Genomic DNA, 22,386 nt, shown 5'->3' on the forward strand with positions numbered 1-22,386 from the left:
TCGAGTCAGTAACGCCGAGGCGTAATGGGAGTTCTTGCTGGATTCAAGCAACTTACCAATCCGCATCTGCTCTTTATCAAAGACGGCATATACATTCTTCAGAAACGTATCGCCAAAGAGCCAAGATCCAGAAACGACTTCGTAGCCGTAGACATTGCTCGTGCACTTTCCGCTGCTGTCCTTGGGGGAGATCCAGTCCTTGGGAGAAATGGCAAAGTCGACGCCGGAAAAGGTGACGACCAAGGGCGTCGTGGTATCGCAGGGAACCGTCCAGGTGATGCCGTCTGAGCTCTTTGCGCCGTCGATAACGGCATGCAGGGCCTTGACATTCTTGGACGGGCCAAACATGTACGAGGTGCCGGTGTCGATGTAGGCATTGATGCCACCCACGTTTCCCTTCTTGCCGTTATACGACATGTCGTCCAGGGGAATGGACCAATCGGTGCCGCTGGGGATGGGGGTGTAGGTGATGTCGCCAGTGTACCGCGAAGGGTTCGTGGCGCCAAACGTGACCTCGCCATCGTTGTGGCCGTCAGATGCTCGCGCCAGGGCGACGGAAAAGATGCTCTTGTCGAGCAGGCCGGCGCCTTCCAGCGCCGACAGGAAATTCTCGTTGGCGCCGCTGTTCATCGACATGCCGAGGATGCCGTCAAAGGCAAAGTGCACAAAGTCCGAAGAGGTGTTGTGAGCCAGCCCAAACTGATATGTCAGGCTCATGCCCGCCACCTCGATGGTATCGTTGACCAGAGAGCCGCTGACGGCCCCAGATCCATACGCAATGGAGAAGTCTTTTGTGCTAGTCTTCAGAGTGTCCGAGTCCTCGGGCCCGAAGGAGTCGTGCAGGGAGCACGCCTCGGACACGCAGTCGGTGCCCATGACCCAGCTCGAGCCGGCTCCCGTATCAAGCAACATGTACAGCTTGGTCTTCTTAGATCCAAGCGATGCCTGTACAAAGTACGAGTAGTCGGTGCCGTCCTGGGCGAGGCCGGCGGTGTTGGGCGCATCGGGGTCGACGGCCTTTAGGATGGAGAACTGATTGTCCCTTTTTGAGAGAGTGGTGTCAGGGCTGGGACTCGGGGTGACTGATTCGCTGTACTTGTGTGACAGAAGGGCCGCTTGCCAGGCAGCCTTTTCTTCTTGGGATGCCGGAGCCTGGAACCATGGTCAGCATACAAGTCAGGTATAGGCCGTGGGGTGTAAGTCAAGGGCTAGACTCACTCGTCGGGATGCTCTCCGCTTGATGTCAAACGTAAGACCATTGTCCGCACTCCTCTTTGCCTCTCCAGCATTGTGTTCTTCAAGCTCCTTCAGCCACGGCGGCGTATACGGATAGAAAGCAAGGGCACCCGAGGCATATAAAGCCAGGGGCGCTAGCAGGACGGAATTTGGGCGCATGTTGAAACAAGACGAGCAGAAACAGCAAGTACAAAATGAAGAGATGCCACAGCCAAATGGACCCAGATGTCAAGGTATTAGGTGATTAGAGATTACGCATATAAAGAATGCCAGACTACTGGAGGGGAGCAAAGACGACTTCGGAGAGATTGACGAGATTGAGGATGGCAATTCGAGCAGATGCAGATCGATATTCGACAGGAGGAGCAGGAACCGGACTTCAAGCAACAATGACGAGATGCGGAGAATGATTCGAGTCGGATCCTCGGGTTCGTATCGCGGTCAGATATGACGAGGAAAATCGGATTAGGAAGCCGAGAGCTTATGCAAATGCCGAAACAAGCAAAACAGACAACGAGACGCGCTAATATTAACGATGGACGATGATCGAGTGCAGGCCGGCTAATGCAATGCAAAGCAAGCAAGACAACGAGGAAAGGAAACGCAATTAGAGATTAAAGAAAAACGGCGAGTATATGGTAAAAAGGAAAGGAGGGGGAGAGGGAAGGAGGGGGGGGAAGGAGGGTAAAGAAAGAGAGGAAGAGAGAGGAGGAAATAGAAAAGGACTTTGGCGATGCGGCAGAGGAGGGAAGAAGAAGAGAGGAGAGAAGCGAAGAGGGGAGGCGATGCGAGCGAGATATGAGCGATAGCAGCGATAGTGGAGATTTGCACGAGGCCCTTATCGAGCGAGGCGCAACGCAGCAGGTGCAGAGGGCCACGGACGCTAGCAACGTGCCTGCCCTGAGTATTGAGGCTAGAGCAGTACAGTACAGTACAGTACCTGAGATTTGCAGTGCTTTAAGGTAGGTTGTGGAGAGGCTGAAGTGCGTTCAAAAGGAGGCCCGGAGAGCGAGGGATGCAAGCGAGATGTCCAAGATTAATGAAACCCCCGGGGGGCTTGGCCGGGTACAAGTACTTGCGCTACCTGAGCGGACGAGCCCGTTCAGCAGGCCTTGGAAGGGCCTTGGAAGGGTGCTGGGGGCACGATAGCGCGGGGAAGAGGCGCCAGCAGGGGGGTGGCACGGGTACCGGTACATCAGACCAAAGATGCACGTTGGCTGCAGATGGCTTCTCTGTTTCAACGCTTCGTGGTTGCTTCTGCCTTGATTTTCGTCGTGGTTTCTGCTTCTTCCATCTGATGATGAGCTTGACACGGCATCACCTGCTCAGCTCCTCCAAGCCCTGTCTCGAATCGGCCGCAATTGCCATCATCAGCTATTGGACACTTCCAAGTCTGATGTTGCTGCTGTTCTGCGTCTCCTCGTACCGGCATGTCAGCCATCTTCCAACATCTCCAACCCTCTGTTCCAGCATCATGCATCCAAGTCTGCCGACGTTGCATCCATGGGGAGGGTCATGCCTCACGTCCCATGCAAGGTAACCCGACTTTGCCTGAGGTCACCAACACATACCGGCGCCCTCCTCAGCAGACCGAGTACCGGTACGGCAGACGTGAGTGATATTCAAGCCTGGTCCAGGTGCAACTGAATCAGGGAACCGTTGATCCCAGGCCGTCGTCGTGTAGCGGCACTGCTAGGGGCTGCAAGAGGCCCTCTGATGCACGCTGCACCCCATACTGTTGCCCGTATCAACGCACCAGATTAATTGCACGCACATCAGTCAATCTCCAGCATGGGCCAGAGTGGCTCTCGGTCTGCTGCACAGCAGACTCGCAGCAGGCACTAAAGCACGACCCTCGACCTCGCTCAATCTCATCTGCATGCCAACCAACCGCTTGGGGCCAAGTCTGCATCGCTACAAGACCACTGCGAAACAAAACAAGCACCAAAAGAGAAGAGAAGCGAGCAGAAGCAGAAACTCGCCGTCCGAGACAGGCAACGAGCAAGGATCAAGCACAGAAGCAAGACGCAGCTTGCTGGCAGCCCAATCCTGGCTAGCAGATGCTTGGTGTCAACGTCTAGAACGGTTGCGACAGCTTCAAGCCGCCAGTTGAGGGTTCTTGCCTCTTGCAGTGACGTCGAGCGCAGCGATGTTGTCTTCGAATTGCTTCTGCGGCGCTGCGACAAATGACGACCTGTCTTCAATGGAAGCAGCCACCATCATCACCAGCGTCGTCGATTGGCGTGGCGGCTGTTCCGCCGTCATCGAGCTGCACCAACGTGCAGCTGAAGGATGGCATGCTGCGCAATTGCGGCACGCACAGGTGAGTAGGTCTACAGTACAGGCATTGAGGCGAAATCAGACATTGCACGCAGCATGAATCATCTGATTCATGGGTACATAGATGTCTCGTTTCGTTTCCATCCTGACCCCTTCCAAAGCCAACCGCCTCTGCCGCTCGCCTCCCGCCAGCCTCGTCCAGCTTCAAGACTCGCCCATCACCATCAACCACCACGACCACGACCACCATCACGACGATCAAATTGGTGCATAGCCGAGCGGGCCGCTAGAGACCACGCCGGCAGCCGCTAATAGACGAGCGCCAGGCCCCTCGATCCTGGTCGGTTCCAAGCCACATGCGCTCTGGCCCCCAAGACCACTCACTCACTGCCCTGCTCATTCCCGGCGCGCGGGAAATCCCATCATCGGTTTTACTTCTATGCGTGTTCCAGCGCGTGCATGTGGCAGCTGGAGGTGCTCATGTATGAATGAGGCAACAGAAGCAAGGAGGCGAATCAAATCTCGCGATCCCGATGGCCCGATCATCCAAGACAGACAGACAGACACCTTCTCGAGGCTTACCAATCGTGGCAGTACACGTCGACTTGATGATTCGCGTGTTGGTTGAAAAGCAACCTGAATCGTTCCCCATGGAGCGATATTATGACGAGTAATTCTGAAGTCTCCGGCTTCACGTTACAGCTTCATCACTAACAGGCCTGCGGTCCTTCCGTAGCTTCTCTGTAGGGGCAAGCCTCTGCAGATCTCGGAGCCAAGAGGGCGAGCCTCATGTCCAAAGGGCCGATCACCAAGACCAAAGCCGCGTCCGCACGCTACGGGGTTTAGGACGCTCCAGAACTCGCAGAAGAGCTCATTCATATCATTTCGATGCCGCGACTAACATGTTTATTACCGGTACTAACCTAGAATCTATTTCACCAGGATCCAGCGATACTTGTATTACCAGGTTTGTTGATTCTTTGGAGGTTGTCTTGTTGATACGTACCTTGGCTCTGCAAGACGCGTGTAATCTCGTTTATGGCCAACCTCGTCTCCATGCTTGCTCATCTCCGTAAATTTGGCAAAAATAGCAGCAGCAACTTAATCTCTATCTGAAAGCCTGCGGTGCATCTCGCTTCCCTCTCGCCAAATTCATGCAGCTTCAAATACCGTTCACGACATGCATGAGTTCCCCCTCGTACGTCAGTGACTTGGTTACTACTATGCGACTACTGCCACCACCTCCTTGATACACATCCAAATCGTATACCTACCTCTCTTGCTCTCGTCAAGCTGGCCTCTCTTTACGTAACCGAATTGAACAGGGAGTTCTCACATTTTGCCAAGTTTTCTCCTCAATCCATCATTCATTCTCGGCACTTGACGGCTTTCATGCACACAAGTCTCCCCGGGAGCTCGGGAATGCGGCCGACGCTGCTCCCAATCTTCCGACATACCTGCATCCAAAATCGTCCTGCACACGACTGTAGGTCGCTAACCTCAGTGGGTTTTGAGTCGTCAACAAGAGCTGGGGGGGAAGTGACTGGTCAACAGTGACTGAGAATGTTAACCTCCTGCATTCACGCCGGTGCCGCCCTGTACGGTCCGACCTTGCCTTGCATTCAGCCGCGCCATTCGCCCTCCCCTGAGCGATGGTCCGAGACTATCGTGCATACCAACCTGCCTGCCTGCCTAGGAGGTAAGGAAGACTGCGTTGAGTGTGCTGGCTCTAAGTTGCGGAACAATTGCACTTTTCGTCTCTGTCTCCTCTGTTGTTCCTAGGGACGTACTCTTCATCTTTCCCCTCTCAACTAGGTAGAATACTCCTCAATCCAGCTCGAAGCCTGCCTCAGTACCCTCTCCCCGTCCGACCTCGCCTCCACGCCCTTCAGCAGCGCCAGCCTCGCAGCCTCAACCCCTTCACGCGCATCCCTGCCGCACCACGGCCTCGCAACAATGTTTCTCAGAAAGTACCAGACGGCCTCATTCCGCCAGTGAAACGACACCGCCCGCCTCGTCGCCTCGCCCACCACCGTCCCAGCATACTCCGGGTGCCGGTCCAGGAAGAACATGAGGAACGCCCAGCCGGAGACGTCGTCGTGGTGCGCGAGAGCCCATTTCTGCGCGGCTTCGAGGATCCCTGCGAGTTGCTGTTGCTGCTGCTCTTGGAAGGGCGTGGTTTCGGCGACGGCTTGGGTGAGGTAGCGCGCGTGAAGCCAGGCGTAGTAGTTTCGTGGGTGGCGCTCGGCGGCGATGAGGATGACGCTTTTCATGGTGTTTGTGGGATCAATGGCGAGGTCGCGATGTTGGAATTGCTGCATGAGCCATTGGCGGTGACTCCATAAGGTGGGTGACTTTGTATGGCGATGAAGACGACTTGTCAGAAGGCTGTCTATAAAGTACAGCTCATCTTGTAGTTTCGACCCAATGTCTGTCCCGGACTTGATGGCATCCCGGAGCAGCCTCTTTCTCGTGTTGGCAGCGGTGAGATGCTCCGGGTCCATGAGCAGAATAACGGCCGTTGCTCTTGTGACAAGTCCATCTCCATTGCCCCCATCCAGCACTCCTCCCACGTACTTCTTCAGTAGCCCGCGGGCATACAGGAAAGCCTGCACCAGTCGTAACTTGGGCACCGCTATCGCTGGTCCATCCTGCAAGATAACCGTGTGCTCATCCACCATGTGGCTTCGTCCCAGGAATTCAACCTCCAGCAGCTCCGGTAGTCGCTGCGTCAGCGCATCCGCGACTCTGTGAAACACCTGCTCATGGTCGCCGTGCTTTAACGCCCTCTTGACATCATCGTCCAGCGCTCTCGACATTTCATTTCTGTTCCTCCAGGGTTGACGTTGATGTTCGCCGGTGTTTGATCGCTTTCAAGGTTAGTGCAGGGTAAGTGCATGGTGGAGCGGGCTGAGCTGGCAACACGCGCCGGCGACAGCCCACATGCAATGTTCCGGGGTTATGACATACGTCGTCTGTCCAGCTGGCCAGACAAAGCTGACTTGACAGGACAGGACAAGACAGTCATTCTGTCCAATCGTGGACTTTTGCATCAGATCCAGCTTCCCCCTTTTCGCTGTGGTGACTGAGAGACGAACGAGAGAGGAAGAAGAAGAAGAACACGACAAGCTCGAGCACAGCATCATCGCCATCGTCTTCATTTCTGCAGAGCTGTGCCCCTCGCCGCCAAAATGCCGTCCCTCATGCTCATCGTGTTCCTCGTCGAGGCCACTGTGAGCTTCATCAACGCGGTCGGCGCAGCAAAGATCAACGACATGGTACGTCGGCATCATCTACCAGCTGCAGGCTCTCTTGGGTCTCTTCGTTGCTAACAGCTGCCGCGCAGCTTTGGACCCTCATCAACTTCCTCCCCGTGCCGACCTCCAAGGCCGCCGCCGAGCAGCGGAAGCTCCAAGCCGAATACCTCGCCGTGCGAAGGGAGATGAACGCCACAAGCAGCCAGGACGAGTTTGCAAAGTGGGCTAAGCTGAGGCGCAAGCACGACAAGCTTCTCGAGCAGCTTGAGACAACCAGTACGTACACCTCCTTGCCCTCACCCCCCCCCCGAGACATTCACATTGCCCCTACATCTATCTGCCCTGCCCTGGCATCTACGATTGTGGCCGCTGACCCGTGTCCCCGTGCTTGTGTGTGTACAGAAAAGAGCCTCGAGACGGCCCGCTCCCGATTCGACAGCACCCTGACGGCCTTGCGCCTCCTCATTACCCGCGCGCCGCAGTACATTATTCCTTTCTGGTACGCTACAGAGCCCATGTTCTGGCTGCCATATGGCTGGTTTCCCTACTACGCCGAGTGGATCATCTCGTTCCCGCGTGCGCCGCTGGGTAGCGTCAGCATTGCATCGTGGCAGCTCGCGTGCACCGGCATTGTCACGCTGCTGAGGGACCTCTTGACCTTTGTCTTCAAGCTGCTTTTGGGCGCGAAGCAGCCGGAAGCGCCAGTCCCGGCTCCGGGGGCTGAGAAGAGCAAGGATACGAGTACTACTACGGAGGAGAAGAAGACTTCATAGACGGCGCTTCGATAGCTTGATAATAGACGAACCCTATCCCTCCCCACTTGTGGTTTTGGCAGGGCCGGAAAAAGGTTGGGAAGAAAATGAAGAATCCCAAGTGAACTTTCGGAAAGGATGTATCTCGTTGAATTTTGACGCAAAGTTCTTCATCGCAAACGCTGAGACTTTGTAACACGACAGAGATGACCTCTTGCAAGGATTTCTATAGGCATCATATTGACTCTGGCGACCATGGAGAGAAAGATCGCTAAAGCTTCGAATGTGCCATGGCAAGACATCACGGGTTGCACGAGGCACGAGATCGGTCAGTCGGGACGCAAGTCATAAAGTGTCTCATTGAGGGTATGTAAAGCTGCTAGCAGTACTGATAGTCGGCGATCAGATGCGCGCGGTCGCAAGAATGTCGACAACTCTGGAGAAGACAAGAGAAAAAGAATGGGAAGATGTAGAAACGAAGAAAGGCGCTGTGAAAAAAAATCTGATTAAAGATATAGAATTCGCTGATTTCGGAACTAGCTAAACCCGCTCCGGTCTCCACCCCTTACCCAAGCCCGAGATGCTCCTCCGTCCTTATTAGCTGCTTAGTCCAACTCCAACCGACGACTGACGCCAAATGGGGGGATTCCGTCCACCCAAATCCAGGAACCAGGCACATAATCGGCACCCGTTGCCCGTATAGCCTGGCCTTTATCCTCGCCATAGAGCTCCCTGATGCTTCCGTCCATGCGGCAGGCGGTTCTTGTGCTGAACACCCTGCTCAAGTGCGAGCGCCAGTAGGGATCATATGTCGTTCCCTCTGGGCCAAAGTCCTTCCAGGCGCGCACCGTGACTCGCTCCGGCGTGGCCTTGACGGAGAAGTCGGTGCCGCAGAACTCGCACCGGCCACAAAACTCCCTGCCCGGCGACTGGAAGGCTGCCCTGACGGTGATCAGGAGGGCGTACAGCGGGTGGAGGTCGTTGTGGGAGTCGGACAGCTGCCCTCGCCAGTTGAGGACATCGCTGGCTTGGATGATTTGATGACCGCAGAGAGCGACGGTGCCAAGGTACTCCCTGCAGACCTTGTCGTAGCCCTCGCGGAAGTCAAAGGTCGTCTTGACGAGGAATCTGCCGTCGACGACTTTGGGATGTGCCGAAAAGTCGGCGTCGACGAGGTGCTTGCGGGTGTAGCGCGAGCGAATCCGCTTTTGGTACGGCTGGAGGAGTTTCTGGAGGTATGTCGTGTCCAGAGCCTCGGTGGCGGCGAGACGCGTGTGCTTCAACGCCAGCTGAACATGTCTATGGTTCAGCTTGAAGCCATAGATGGAGTGGAGGTTGAGGTCTTGTCGCTGACCATAACCGGGGAAGAAGCAGGGGAGGTAGCCCTCAGACAGGGGCTTGGCGGGCGTGTCGTGCATGTAGGCCCAGTGCAGCTCCGTGCACTCCTCGCAGACCCATTGGCAGGGGCTTCCGCGGGATAAGTGGAGGAGGAACTCAGTTCGTTCTTCCATGGAGAGGTTCACCGGGAGATGGTCGTCTCCTGAGAGCACGCTGTCGCAGAGAATGTTTCGCAGTGCGCGGCAGGTCTGCGAGGCCAGGATCTGGTCGGGCCGAGGAACCTGGGCAGCGATGGCAATTACCAGCTCCACTGGCAGATCGAGGAGGCGCGAGGTGAGGTCTCGCTGAGCACTGGGCTCACCGTTGCCAAGCTGGAGTCGCAGAGTGAGAGACATGGCGACTGATGGTGGTAAGTCTTGAATATTGACTTTGTTGGTATGTGCTCGTCTGAGCTTGAAGTGTCCGAAAGTGAGTTGAGAGTATGAGGATTACTCGAAAGCAGGTATGAAAGACTTGGATGTAAGAAATCCTTTGAAGCACGGAAGAGTAAGAATGTGTGCGAGTCCGAGTATCTCTGCGAGTATGTATACGAGTATGCCTGCGAGAGAAGTTGCCGGTCAGTTGAGTTGGGGCACAGCTTGCTTTATATATGAGTCCGAGTCCAGGCTTGTCCTTTGTTGTCTCGAGTTCAAGTGTCCAGGTCGACAGCCTTGAACCTTGAAGCAAGAGACTATGAAAAGCTAGTTTATGAGGCGTCAGCTGTGGACTTCTGGAGGGAAAATATATCTTGCCCAACAGTTCTCCAAAGGGTAGTGGGAGTTTTATGTTGGGCGTGGCGCACTGCTGTCTGTCTCATCCAGGCTTAGAGGACGAGGAGGAAGTTGGCATGGCTTCCTGCCCATGGTGGTGATGTGGTATTGGGGTTGCCATCAACATGAAGATGGATTCCTCATAAGTAGCATCGTGACCACACGATACGATCCGCTTTACGAAGTACTTTAGGATGAACATCGTTCATGGGCTACTGAAGGGAGCGAAAAGGGACATCTGCATGGAGACCTGCCTACGAGGCTGAAGACCATATAACCTTTGAGGCAAGAATTAGGTTTGAGATACGGTGACTTTAGTTCCGTTGGACTCTTCGGGGTTAGAACCAGTCCGGCTTGGAGAAAGTTGATGGATCTGGTATGAGTTGCTAGGGAGAGGCCGTTACTTTGCTGTGGCGCATTGTCAGGCGAATAGATGTGTACGCCATTTATTTGCATCTGGGAGACACTCGCAGCGTTGGCGTGGTGACAGCTTGAAGCCATACAGATGCAGAGGGGAAAGATGATTGAGGCTGTAGTTGTGTATGGTATAGCGGCCATGGATGCTGTCCTGCTATCTCTACATCCTGAAGTTTATGAAATGGGCTTGAATATGTTGAGACACAAACATTTGAGTCAGTGAACAAGGCACTCAGTCCATATGACACCCGAAGCTACGTAGCTGATACACAATTACTCTGTCTTCCGAACAACGGAGGCTAACTTGAAGCAATGGAGCAATCGCATCGTGCGAGAGGAGAAAGAAGATCACATAGGGCACATGTCATTGTCTGCCCCCATGTATCTGCCTATCATGGCATACAATGAGTAAACAGTTGAATGGGTAGCTTTGAAGTCAGCTCATACAGAAGCGGATCACTACAGCTCCAAGAGTACAGCCTTGAGCCATCTTGTCCCCCGAGAAACACCAAAAGCCCAGCCCTACCTCATCGATGCTTTACAAAAACCACAACACACACTCCAGCCCGCTCACAGCTTTGCCTCTCTCCAACCCACAGAAGGCATCACAATATCCTTCTTGTTCATCTCGCTCTTCTTGGGCCTCCACATCAAGTAGATTGACTCAGACAGGAAGTCGTCCATCAGAGCCTTGGTCTCCTCGCTCGGGTTCTCAATCTTCATGGGAAAGTTGATGACGTTAAGGACCAAGAAGCCCATCCTCTCGAGGAGCCCTTTGCTCAGCAGGACGCATTCCGCGTACCCTTCGACGTCGTGCTTGTTGAGAAGTTCTTCGAATTTGCTCAACAGGAGGGGGGCGGCGCGGAGGCCGCGGTATTCAGGGAGTATCCACATGGCTTGGCCGTCTTGAGGGCATTTGCAGATACATCGTTAGAATGAGATTCTTCACCAAAAGAGATGGAAAATTGAATCGTTGTTGCTGCCAGAAAGAGAACTTACACATGTGCTCTCGCTTCTGCATTGCTCGACGATGCCACTCATCAACCTGCCCATACAGTTGCTCCGACATCATCCGCCGCTGCGACCCGGGCTCGAACCCGTGATGCGGCGCATCAGGCATGTTCCTGGGCTTCTCTTCGTGCTTCCAATGCGTCATGCACAGCCCGCCCACAATCGACTCGTCGGGCGTCTTGGACGTGTCGACCAGCTTGAACCATGTCTGCCCGGGACTCGTCCGCGCGGCGGCCAGGTACTGGGCCTTTTTGAGCTCGAATGCGGCTGCTTCCTTGGGGCCGCCTTCGCCGATGTGAGGGAATGTGACGACCATGGGGGGTTGGCGGGGGATGCTCCATGATTTCCAGAAGCCGGCGAAGAGGGGGTTCCAGTCTTTTGAGAAGTTGACGGGGAGGACCTTGAGGTTTCTGAGGGCGGGCATGTTGAGGATCGTTGATGGAGATCTGAATGCATGGGACCATCGATCTAGGCTTGCGAAACTTACAGGACGGCTAGCAAAAGCGATATCCGATGTTTGAAGCTTTCCGAGTGGTGGAACCAAGAGGTTTTTTGATGGACATTTGATTCTAGGATATGGAGCCATTGAAGCGAGCAGACGACCATCAATTTATCTGTCTAAGACTTGACGTTACTCTGAGCATGAGCCTCCACCGGGTCTTACACGCCGTTACCACAACGGGATCGGCATGCAACCACGGCATCAGCACCTTGCCGGATCCACGCTGGAGGGTGATGTCAGTGGATGTCTAGTACCCGAGGAGTCAACAAGGGAGTAGGTTGATTGAACTGAGCTGTTGCACCCTGATGTCAGGTAAGATGAGTATCTACGTCAGCCGCCAATAATGACATTGTGCAGCTGTGCCTGTCAGGGACCATATTGAACGGGGTGGAGAAAGGCCGCTCCCGCGAGCCGTTTCTCAGTTGCTTCTCTCCCTAGGCGGCTCGGACATCCGTGATAGAGAGCCAGGGCGATGATGACATGAGTAATAAGCCGCATCTGTTGTTCGGAGTTGCACGAACTCGGCGACGGAAGGGATGTAGACAAATTATCGTCCGGGCTGGCTTGATCTCTCTTGTATCTGATTGGTCTATTAATGGATGGAACTCGGGTGAGATGGGCAGAATTGACAACAACTGGCCAGCATGGCAGTACGGGTTCCACGGAAGCCGAAGTCATCAATTGGATCAAAGATATGCCTTATGTTAACCCCTGCTATAAGCTACATACATGCGTCCCAATAAACGCAATCCACGTCACAATTAGAGATCTCGGACACGGCAGATAAAGCTTTGCATATGCCTTTATTGCAGTCACTGCACGGACCTTTTACGTCCAGAGGCAGAGTTTGAGGAATATGTCCTACAGAGATATCACAACTATCTATGAAGGTACGAGTGACCCAAGCGCATATCAAGAAATTTGCACTTGAAGTGCTGCATGTTGATGACCTACAGGTTTACTAGTCACCTGAAGGGGAGACAGGAGGCAGGATTGCGTACGTCAAAGCAGATAAGCGTGACATAGCTGTGATGAGTGTAAGTCTGTAAATTTGTTTCACAAGGAATGATTGAGTAGCAACCTACCTACTGTCTGATATAGACTTTTGGCTGTCCGACTGCTCGGCAAGCTCCGTCAACGCACGCTCATACGCTTCTTGCGAAGTTGCAACACCGGACTTGTACACGCCATTATTGACGTTGTCGTAGTGCCACGAACGGACCTCGTCGACCTGTCTCTGTAATTACTCAGGATACAGAGAGACATTGTGGAGGCAAAGGAGGCGATGTCTTCTAGGCCTTTGAGCTTTCGAGGGCAAGCAAAGCTGACAAAGAGGTGACATCTGCCTTTCGCAGCCGGAAACTTGGATCAGAGCCACTTGAAGATTGTGTCGTGAACTACGGTAGCAGTGCGATAGAAGTTGCCAGATTTGCCAGAAAGCTCTTCCGATTACTCCCGTTGGGATGCTTTTGTCATATAAACATCAGAGATTGTTGTGGCCATGTTCAACTGTCCCCTGCTATGTGTGGGATGATAGGTGTACAGTTGCCAGCTTGGTTGATTCGAACCAAAGTGAATGGAACAATCGCGAGACGGCAGAAATGGTCTAACATTCTAAACCATAGTCTAGAGAACGTGAACAATCTCGCAGATAATCTGTGCTGCAGATGTAGTACTTATACACACTTATATATCAAAGCAGGACACTGACTCATGCCACGCGGTAATAGGCACATCGCCGGGCGCAAGTTCATCGTGCTCACTTAGGCAGTATACTCACTATCCAACCTGCGATGACCATTGGTGAATCAATGGACGGAACGACCTTGTGAGTGGACTTGGGTGAAGAGGGTGCAATAGGTAATACTGGACTGTGGAATGTGCTCCTGGGGGCGGGCCGCGAGGCTTTTGCTCATTCTGGCCGGGACGGACGTTGAATGTGACTTTTCTTATGGCCCTGCTTGACAGTACAAGCATCTATATAAGGTAATTTGTGGATAGATATGTATCTGGTGGCAGCTTGCTCTTCGACAGATACTCTCATTCCTCTCTAGCCGGGAATCTAATCATCCTACGTATGTAGTTAATAATGGAGTATCTGCGAATGGCCATAGCTCATGGTTGGCACAATGCTTCATTATCCTGTACCATTTTCGCGTGCTGTTCCTTTCTTGTAGTATCATTGCTATTTCATGCATATCCACAGCTTTAAAAAAGCAACATTTCAGATCGACTCCGTTAAAGTCTCAGCAAAATCATCTTGCGTTCTGAATCACGTTTGGTGTCTATGCATATAGAAAGATGACTATGCAGAACAGCTCTTCTGATATATTCATCTCGTCCCAAATTGGCCATTATAAGGAGATGCTCATGGAAACTTGTACTATCAAGTCCAGCTTCCGTAGCAAATTACTATTAGTCCAGTGGTAAGCTGTAGGCTTACCATGCTTCTAATTAAGCTCAACATTTCTTATAAGCTGTTTGGGGAACCCTAAATTGTTGATGAGAGACGCTAAGGACCTAGTATAGTGATGCAACTGTTTGAAGAATGCGTCGTCAGGCATGGCGTAGCTGATTTATCTAATATTCCTTTCAAGCTGTGTCCCGAGGCCGGATGCGCCGTCTGAGTCCTACATCCGTGATATATATCCGTGATCAAGTGCCCACATTCGCGGAATGATTACACGTTACACTTGAGGAGATAAAGTAAAAGAGACGATGACCATGTATTGTGTGTCCTACTTTGGCGATTTTGAGAATCGTAAACATTGCGACTGGATGACTCAACATTGCTCAGCGAACAGTGTTGAAGGATCGAGCTCAAATGCTCCAAGAACGCGTAGTGTTGCAGTGACAACGGAATCCCAGGGCAGCACATCATCCTGCAGTTACAATCAGGAAATCGCTACATTTCTCCACACCATCTCCCGGGAATAAACGAAAAAGGCCGTCGCTAATTGTTTAAACTGTAGATGCTCGATATGTTGTCACGGCCACTGACTATTTTTGCTGTCCCTCTCATCCGCTCTCTCTGAGCAGCCTTGACCCTATTCTCTGATTAGGGCAGAACAGGGTTCTCTAGTAGTTGCGGATATACATAAAGAGAATTCTGTGTAGATGATAGATCAATGCCGCATGGGGGTTTTCTACATTTCTTGGCATAGTCCTTAGAATGGTAGTTGGTGGATTTGGTGCTTCCAGATGGTGGTTGGATTTTCCCCACCGGGTGAACACGAAGATACGACGTTGAAAGTCCTTCCCGTTATGGTCTGGATCTGTTGCGATATTTATCAAGCTTGGATGGGATGTGCGTATTTTGCTGTTGGCTGGCTTATAAATCTGATATACCCGAGGAGCACATGTACGGCAGCGGTGCCTCTTTATGCTCCTCTCCGCGAACGGTGAAAACTACCCAAGTTCACGGCTTTTCAATCGAAGCAGTATTAGACTTATCGATGGCTACAGTCAACGAGCATTCAAGGTAGCGTGGGAGACTGTCTACTTGAATCTCCTACTTAGGGTATCTTTCCAGAAATTATACCTACTTCACCATCTCCAGCTCGAGCAAGCAGTTTCCACCTCCGGAATATCTTGGCAGCATGGACAAAGAGGACGAGACAGCGTCGGACTCAGTCGCGGAGGAAAATGTCCTTGTTGAATCGAAGCGAACGTTTCCTTCGGCTATGACATCTCCCGACGAAGCGCCTTCATCATCGCCTCCTCCTGCTACTCCGACTGCGGTGCCAGATGGCGGACTCAACGCTTGGCTCCAGATCCTTGGCGGATGGGTGGTGATGGCGGCGACTTGGGGCCTCATCAATGCCTTCGGCGCATTCCAGACGTACTACCAGACGGTGATGCTCACGTCGGAGTCGGCGTCGACCATTTCTTGGATCGGATCTCTGCAAGCATGTCTCTTGTTCCTTGGAGGATTCGTTGCAGGACCGCTGTTTGACGCCGGATACGTTACGTCGCCACTGATCGGAGGACTGCTTTTGATATGCTTCGGGATGTTCATGACGTCTCTATGTACAACGTACTGGCAGGTTCTGCTTGCGCAGGGAGTCTGCGTCGGCATCGGGATGGGCTTGACGTTTCTACCCTCCACGGCCATCCAGTCGCAATATTTCCTGAAGCGACGAGCGTTCGCCATGGGCGTTGCCGGAACGGGCTCTCCAGTTGGCGGCATCATCTTTCCAATCATCTTCAGCCATTTGCTTCCCAAGATTGGCTTTGGGTGGACGACTCGAGTCATTGCATTCATCATCTTGGGGCTTTGTGTCATACCGGTTGTGTTCATGCGCCCCCGTGTGTCGACCTCGGGTCGCATCCGCTCTCTAGTTGATAACTCGGCTTGGAGGGATCTGTCGTTTATGAGCTTCGTCGTCGGCAGCGTTTTGAACTTTCTCGTCCTTTACACCGCATTCTTCTATCTGCAAGTCTATGACGAGCTCAACCATCTGTCGAGCTTGGATTTTGCACCATACACGGTCACGTTGCTCAACTTTGGAAGCATATTTGGTCGGCTTTTGCCCATGTACCTCAGCGACAAGTACGGAGTGCTCAACGTCATGATCTTTTCCACCTTTGCCTCTGGAATCCTGGCCTTTGGCTGGATGGGCATCAAGAACCTAGGCGGCATCGTTGTATTTGCCATTCTCTATGGAATCACTTCCGGGGCAACAGTTACTGGGACGCCGGTTGTCATCATGACCCAGACCGCAGATATATCACGAGTCGGCACTCGCTTGGGAATGGCCTTTGTGTTTTTCGGAGTAGCAATTCTTGTCGGGACGCCTATCGCAGGGGCCATCTTTGGGGATTTTACACATACTCGCTGGCTGGGTGGTATTGGCTATTCGGCTGGTGGGCTCATATTGGGCACGGCCTTTATGTGTGTGGCCTGGTTCCCTTTGAGAGAGCGGAAAGGGACTTGGAAAATTTAGGATCGATAACACCTTACTGTATGATGGGCAATTGTATCGTTAACTTTTAATATTGACCTTTGCGCTAGCAAACTTCCGATATAGAGGACGAACTGATCAATGGACATGTTGATAGTCTGAGACATCGTTGTCATGAGCGAAGGCTATTAGAATTCTTTAGGCACAAAAGTCAAGGCAGGAGTATAACCTTGTCTGTCGTAATCACCAGCCTTGTGGGCTCAATCGAATCCTCGAATACAATCAGCTCTCGACGGTTGTCCGTGATCTTTCTACGTCTCCGTTGGCCTGCAGGTCCATGAACTTATGCTATCGGCCATCTTCAAATCCAGTCTCTCAATTATACGAGCAGATGTAAGGCCCGGACTGGTAGAGGGATACATGGAATGTCCGAAAGGGAATGCCAACACAGTCTCAGCTCGGTTATCAGATCGCACTAACAACCCGACGAATAATGAAACAAATCGAACATAAACCTTTGGTAGGAAGCAGAGCAAATCTGGAGCCGATCCTTAGCGGCAACATATTAGGCTATTCTTGACAAAGTCGAGGGGCTTTATGACTGTCACAGCAAGCATGTTGAATATAAAACTGCAGCTCAGGGTCGCAAAGCTCCAAGTTCCTAGTCACACCATCTAACCTTTGTTTACAGATGAGTCTGTCTACCAGTTCATCCTCGCCAGAAGCTGCTTGATCGCTTGAGTGAAGGGTAAGGAGGTGATTCCCCAATCTGGCTGGCAAAGCTTGAACCCAAGAGAATGAATCTTATGGAGAAATGGGTGCACTTTGACTTATTGATTGCTTGCGCGGGCAAGGGCATGATGCAGAATGACAATAGGAGGGTCGGTCCACGTTGCATTCGGCTGCGTATTAACCGCTGATCCATATTCCTTTCCCTATATGGCTCTCTGGGTGGAAACAATTCCCAATGCAAAGCTCCACCTCAGGGTCTGTTCGAATTCATATCATTCTCTGGATGGGGTACTCATACGGTATATCGATTTGAGTAATTACAAGGAGGTATCGACAAGGCGGGCAGTCACATTCGATCTGCATGTAAAACGACCAGAAGAAGAGACTTCATGTATAAAATCGTCAGGATACGAGATATCACTTCAGGGGAGTATGACTTGGAATCAGTGCCATGGCTACATGTAACCGAGGGGCAGATTCGTCAAACTGGCAGATCATCATGTTGACCGGCGGCCCTCCGTCCTGGGTTCGTTCTGATAGCGATCTTCTTCGAGCTTCATGTGCGCTATTGAGTAAGCTGTAAGATGACCTTTCGAGAGAGTGAATGTCTGCTTCCACTCCGGGGATGAAGTAAACTTGCTGTGAAAGTGAGCAAAGCTCTGTTAGCCCTTTGTGAACTGCTAGATAGAAGGTTCAAGATCTCTTGTAAAGTGAGGCTAAACAAATGAAGGGAATAAGATAGGGGATCTCAAAAGCCGATGCTTCCAAGCGATTTTGTTTCCTTTGATGTATGGAGAAGGGGAAAAGTCAAATGACTCCCCAACTCGTCTTGCATTCAGTCACTTTCTTCTGCCGTTCAAGCTCAGCCGGCGGTGAGCGAAGCCGCGTAGCCGTCAGCATCGGCTATTTGCTTGTGCGTGCCAGTATGCGCGTGAAAGGCATCCAATAGGCCCCCCATACAGCCTTGCAACTCGTTTGAGTTTCCGTATCTTGAACATCGTAACTTGACAGCACACGCCCTTTGACGGGCGTCCCTGCCAGGGGAAGTGGCTGGAGTGCGGGTGCCACAAGCAGACGAGATTGACGTTTAAGGAGGCCTTCCAACGATTTGGATAGCCTAGCTGTCTCACAACATGCTGCTTGTTACCTCGGAGAAGGTAAGGCGTTGACGCAAAGGTAAGACCTCCAAGCAAGATATGGCCTTTGAGTATGCAGAGTAGGGCTCTCAATTGTCCATGAGCATCGCAACTGAACAGAGCCAAAAGGCATCAGAGGACTAGCCACCCAGAGGTTGAGAATTGCTTTCGAGAAAAGGACACTGTCATTCCTCTCTTGACTTCAAGGTTGGGAACAAGTAATACGGATGGAGGCTCCTTATCGAGAGGCACCAGAGTTATCGTCCATTGTCATTCCTGATCGAGGTCCGGGAAGCGGGCGGATTCTCCCCTGCAGCCCACAGGGGTCTTCAGGGCAAGCCGGGCCCCCCCCCGTAACGCCGACTCTTGCCTTTCCAAGCATCCCGGACGCCTCGCTGTGCCATGTGAAGACCCTAGTATATCGGCAAAGGAAGACCCAGCACACAATACTTGGCCGAAGGATAACCGCCGCGAATAGGAGACTTGCGGCACGCTTTGGCCGCCTTTGGTGGGACCCAATCGATGCTCCTTGCGTGATCCTGTGGATGTTAGGAATAGCTGTCATCGGCCGATGCGGCACCATATCGTATGGCCGTGGCAACGCTTTATTATGCGGGGTTCAGCTGCGTATTCAGCTGGTCTTCAACATGTCTGAGGCGGGCCTCTCTTTCGAGGCCTTCTTCATCGGATGCTGGTCGACCATTCGGTGGGGGCTATGTATAAGCCAGCGATTGGACAGCCCCTTTGTCGCAATTTCATGTACGTGCAATCACATTGCAAAGCTGTGATAGGGGACGGCATCAAATTATGGGCGAGTGTGACTGCACGCTGCAGCATGCAGGTCCGGAATCACACTGCCTCTAAGTATGCTGCCTACGAAGCTTCCATGACTCGGAGACTGGAGGTCCGGAACAACTGCGTGGAGGAAGCGTGCGTATCGGAGCCGCAGAACTGGTTCCGGATGCTACCGTGTCCATGAGGCGAGCGAGCTAATGGCGCCGGGGATGCGGGAGATGGGACGGGGACGTATCAGTGCTAAGAGCATAAGATTAAGGAACCAAGATTCCGACCTCTTGTCCGCAGACCATTGGCTGGCTCGTACGGAGATTGGGGGTTGCGCTAGTATAGTCTGTATGGAACAAACTGCGTTGTGAATGGAGTCAATCCCACCTAATACTAAACCCGCGAGTAGGTATGTACAGCCACTACTACTATATGCCGACTGCTCAACGTCTCGGGACTTGTTGCAACCGAGTTGGTGGGCGTCGAGACCCTGCTGCTGCTCATAGTAGTGCAACTACTATGAAGAGCTATGGCCCATCCGGATATCGTCTGCCGACATGGTTGATTATGGGCCTTGTTGTTGCTACCAACACGCCAACGAGTGCCGGCCGGGACCGCTCCTGTAGATCCCTTCCGGATGCTTCTCGACTTCCACACTGTTTCCACAGATGGGTTCCTCTTCTCTCTTCTCACCAACTAAGCCCAGACGAGTGCTGGCCGCTTGCACGGTCCGCGGCACACATAAGACGGTTCCGCGGCTGGGGCTCGACGGTTCGGCTGAACGAGGTAAGACTGTGTTTCACTGCCATGCCGAGGCAGGGATTTCGACAACGGCTCTAAGCGTGGCATACCGTTAGCTTGGTGAGTCGGAGAACGTTGCAGAGTGTGTAATACAGCCGACGGTTGCGGAAGTTCTGAGGCAGAGCAAGAATTAATAGGTGAGTCGATTAGAACTGCAGGTGATAGTATGAACCAAAGCTAAAGACCAGATTAACGCCCCCCCTTTAAAGCAATAAACATGCAACATGAACCTCCAATCAGACAAGCAAAGTATTACCCGATGAGTGCTTCCCCACGCCATTACTGCTTCTCGGTGATTTTCTCAGTCAGCCGTTCGTTGTCCGGGTTCGGCAAGTAGTTGAGCCACGGCCCTTCGTTGATGTAGCCAACGAAGCCGCCAGCCTTAGTCTTGTCGCTGACCCAGGGAGACACTCTCCGCAAGAGCCTCAGCCACCACGTCTCCATGGCCTCATACTTGGTAACATATCCAGACATGGTGACAATGGTGTTTGCGTGCGGCCGCTGCTTCGCCTCATAGGTATCCAGAACAGCCGTGACCTCGCTCTTGGTTGGCCTCCGCCCATCGGCCTCACAGCGCCGCACCAAGGGCACCAGCTCGTTCATCAAGTGGACAACGCCCTCGACGGCCAGGTTACCGCCAAGGCCAGGGTTGATGGTGGCCTTGTGGACCGCATCGCCCATGAGCACCACTCTGCCAGAGTTCCACTTTGGCTTCAGGACGCCTTCCTCGAGGGGCAGCATGTTCGCCCGGACTCTGCTCTCCCAGAGATCCTTGAACGTGTACCCCGGACCAACAGCATGGTCCCCGTACTTGGCGATTGTGGTTTCCATATCCTCCTCTGTGAAACGTGGCGTATTAGGCGTGTATGTTGTGCGGTCACTCTTGACAAAGAGGAACCAAAAGACAAGGCCTGGAACACCGGCGGCGATGACACCGGAGAAGCCTGAGTAGTAGACATTGTGCACCGCTCCGTCAGGCAAGAACGGCTTGCCATCAGCCGTGGCTTTGGCGTTCTTGGAGGTTGCAAAGATGCAGTGATAGTTGCTGACGAAGCCACTGCGCATCTCCTTGGCTGCTTCAGGGTCAGTTGAGGCGATGTGATCAGCCATCAGCGTGCGGATGGTGCTGTGGATGCCGTCGGCGCCAATGAGCATGTCGCCTCGGATGGCCTCGCCCTTGTCTGTGATCACCTCGACGCCATCTTCCGTCTCCGTGTAGGAAGCCACACCGGTTTGGGCCCGGGTTCTGGACTTGTCTGCGACCTGGTTGTAGATGCAGCTGAGCATGAACCTCCGCTCCATGAAGGTGGTCCATCGGTTGAGGGTCCTGCAGGTACGGCTTATGATTAGCTTTGTCTGCCCGCCTTCGCTTATACTGACAACAGGGATGCTGTAATATATGCTGAATGAAGAGTAGGTAATGGAAAGGGGGCTCGGAACGGGGGAGGGGCGCGGGACGGAGACTAGAGAGGATTGTGGCGCATCGTCACACTTCATCACACGCACTTACATCTTGGAAATCTCCTTCAAGATGGAAGAGTCCTCGAACAAGAAGCCGTTCTCATCATAGTGCTGCCTCGTCTCCAGCGGCACGACGGCCGCCTTGATCTCGGGCCAGACTCCAAGCTGCTCCATCACCCGCTGCGTGTGCGGGTGGATGGACACCGACGCGCCCAGGTGAGGAGCAATCTCTCGCTTCTCCAAGAGCACATAGTCGATCCCGGCCTTTTCCAGCGCCACCGCTGCTGTCAAGCCGACCAGACTGCCGCCGGCAATGATGACCTTGAAAGGCGATGACTTTTCTGCCATGGTATCTCAGGGGATGTGTGAAGGGGAGGGGTCGAAAGAGTTCAGATGCTGTTCGTTGATGTTTGGTTACAAGGAATGTGAGGAGATTCCAACGGGGGGAACAGGTGCGACATTTAAGTCTCGCAACACCAACAGGCGGTCTTTATGGAAGTCCCGATATGCGAACACTTTGGCCCAGTCAGTAATTACAATAGCCTGTATTCTGTACCGAGACATCGCATTGATAAGATGCAAAGCAGGCTATTCATGTTAGTAGAGCCAGGATCTTTGCCGTAGTGTCCATCAGCTGGGCTGCGAGTTAAGCCCCTCCAGACATCTCTCATCTTAAAAAGCTGCCTGCTCGTCTCCTGGCCCATTCCCCCGAACCTGTCCAAGAACGCCCATCTCAGATCAAAATGGTATTATCTCGTGCCCCGAGCCTGCATGGTTAGCGAAAGCCTCGTGTGTTGGCTGGAGCCGGCCAAGTTTTGTTACCTGTCACATTGCGCGGAAATCCGGATATGTCAAGAGGTGTGCCTGGACCCGTCTACTAGCAAGGCATTCCGCGCAAGGGTCCCCTGCTAGAAGGAAAATTGAAAGCATGCCGAATATGGGGAGGGGGCCATGAAGATACAGTACA

General features: G+C 52.9%; 7 protein-coding genes across 7 annotated transcripts; 2 read left to right on the forward strand and 5 right to left on the reverse strand.

Moving 5' to 3' along the window:
- Positions 1–5,327: 5,327 nt before the first annotated feature.
- TRIREDRAFT_4791 (uncharacterized protein) lies at positions 5,328–6,335 on the reverse strand (the record flags this gene model as incomplete). Its single annotated transcript, XM_006966867.1, has 1 exon — positions 5,328–6,335. One exon carries the CDS (start codon positions 6,333–6,335, stop codon positions 5,328–5,330), a length of 1,008 nt encoding a protein of 335 aa, XP_006966929.1.
- A 372-nt stretch (positions 6,336–6,707) lies between these two features.
- TRIREDRAFT_109385 (uncharacterized protein) lies at positions 6,708–7,546 on the forward strand (the record flags this gene model as incomplete). The annotated part of the gene is made up of 3 exons (XM_006966970.1): positions 6,708–6,794; positions 6,863–7,049; positions 7,176–7,546. The coding sequence occupies 3 exons, from the start codon at positions 6,708–6,710 to the stop codon at positions 7,544–7,546; spliced, it is 645 nt and encodes a 214-aa protein (XP_006967032.1).
- A 584-nt stretch (positions 7,547–8,130) lies between these two features.
- Positions 8,131–9,258, reverse strand: TRIREDRAFT_122823 (uncharacterized protein; the record flags this gene model as incomplete). The annotated part of the gene is made up of 1 exon (XM_006967065.1): positions 8,131–9,258. The coding sequence occupies one exon, from the start codon at positions 9,256–9,258 to the stop codon at positions 8,131–8,133; it is 1,128 nt and encodes a 375-aa protein (XP_006967127.1).
- A 1,401-nt stretch (positions 9,259–10,659) lies between these two features.
- Positions 10,660–11,524, reverse strand: TRIREDRAFT_109387 (uncharacterized protein; the record flags this gene model as incomplete). The annotated part of the gene is made up of 2 exons (XM_006967066.1): positions 10,660–10,994; positions 11,089–11,524. The coding sequence occupies 2 exons, from the start codon at positions 11,522–11,524 to the stop codon at positions 10,660–10,662; spliced, it is 771 nt and encodes a 256-aa protein (XP_006967128.1).
- A 1,039-nt stretch (positions 11,525–12,563) lies between these two features.
- Positions 12,564–13,403, reverse strand: TRIREDRAFT_109388 (uncharacterized protein; the record flags this gene model as incomplete). The annotated part of the gene is made up of 3 exons (XM_006967067.1): positions 12,564–12,628; positions 12,692–12,839; positions 13,383–13,403. 3 exons carry the CDS (start codon positions 13,401–13,403, stop codon positions 12,564–12,566), a joined length of 234 nt encoding a protein of 77 aa, XP_006967129.1.
- A 1,882-nt stretch (positions 13,404–15,285) lies between these two features.
- TRIREDRAFT_64882 (uncharacterized protein) lies at positions 15,286–16,548 on the forward strand (the record flags this gene model as incomplete). The annotated part of the gene is made up of 1 exon (XM_006966971.1): positions 15,286–16,548. One exon carries the CDS (start codon positions 15,286–15,288, stop codon positions 16,546–16,548), a length of 1,263 nt encoding a protein of 420 aa, XP_006967033.1.
- Positions 16,549–20,237: 3,689 nt separating this feature from the next.
- On the reverse strand, positions 20,238–21,780 carry TRIREDRAFT_79813 (uncharacterized protein; the record flags this gene model as incomplete). Its single annotated transcript, XM_006967068.1, has 2 exons — positions 21,469–21,780; positions 20,238–21,285 (listed from the first exon to the last, which is right to left on the reverse strand). The coding sequence occupies exons 1-2, from the start codon at positions 21,765–21,767 to the stop codon at positions 20,238–20,240; spliced, it is 1,347 nt and encodes a 448-aa protein (XP_006967130.1). The 5' UTR covers positions 21,768–21,780.
- Between the last annotated feature and the right edge of the window lie 606 nt (positions 21,781–22,386).

The sequence above is a fragment of the Trichoderma reesei genome (genome assembly GCF_000167675.1).
Source record: "Trichoderma reesei QM6a unplaced genomic scaffold TRIREscaffold_15, whole genome shotgun sequence".
NCBI classification, from domain to species: domain Eukaryota; kingdom Fungi; phylum Ascomycota; class Sordariomycetes; order Hypocreales; family Hypocreaceae; genus Trichoderma; species Trichoderma reesei.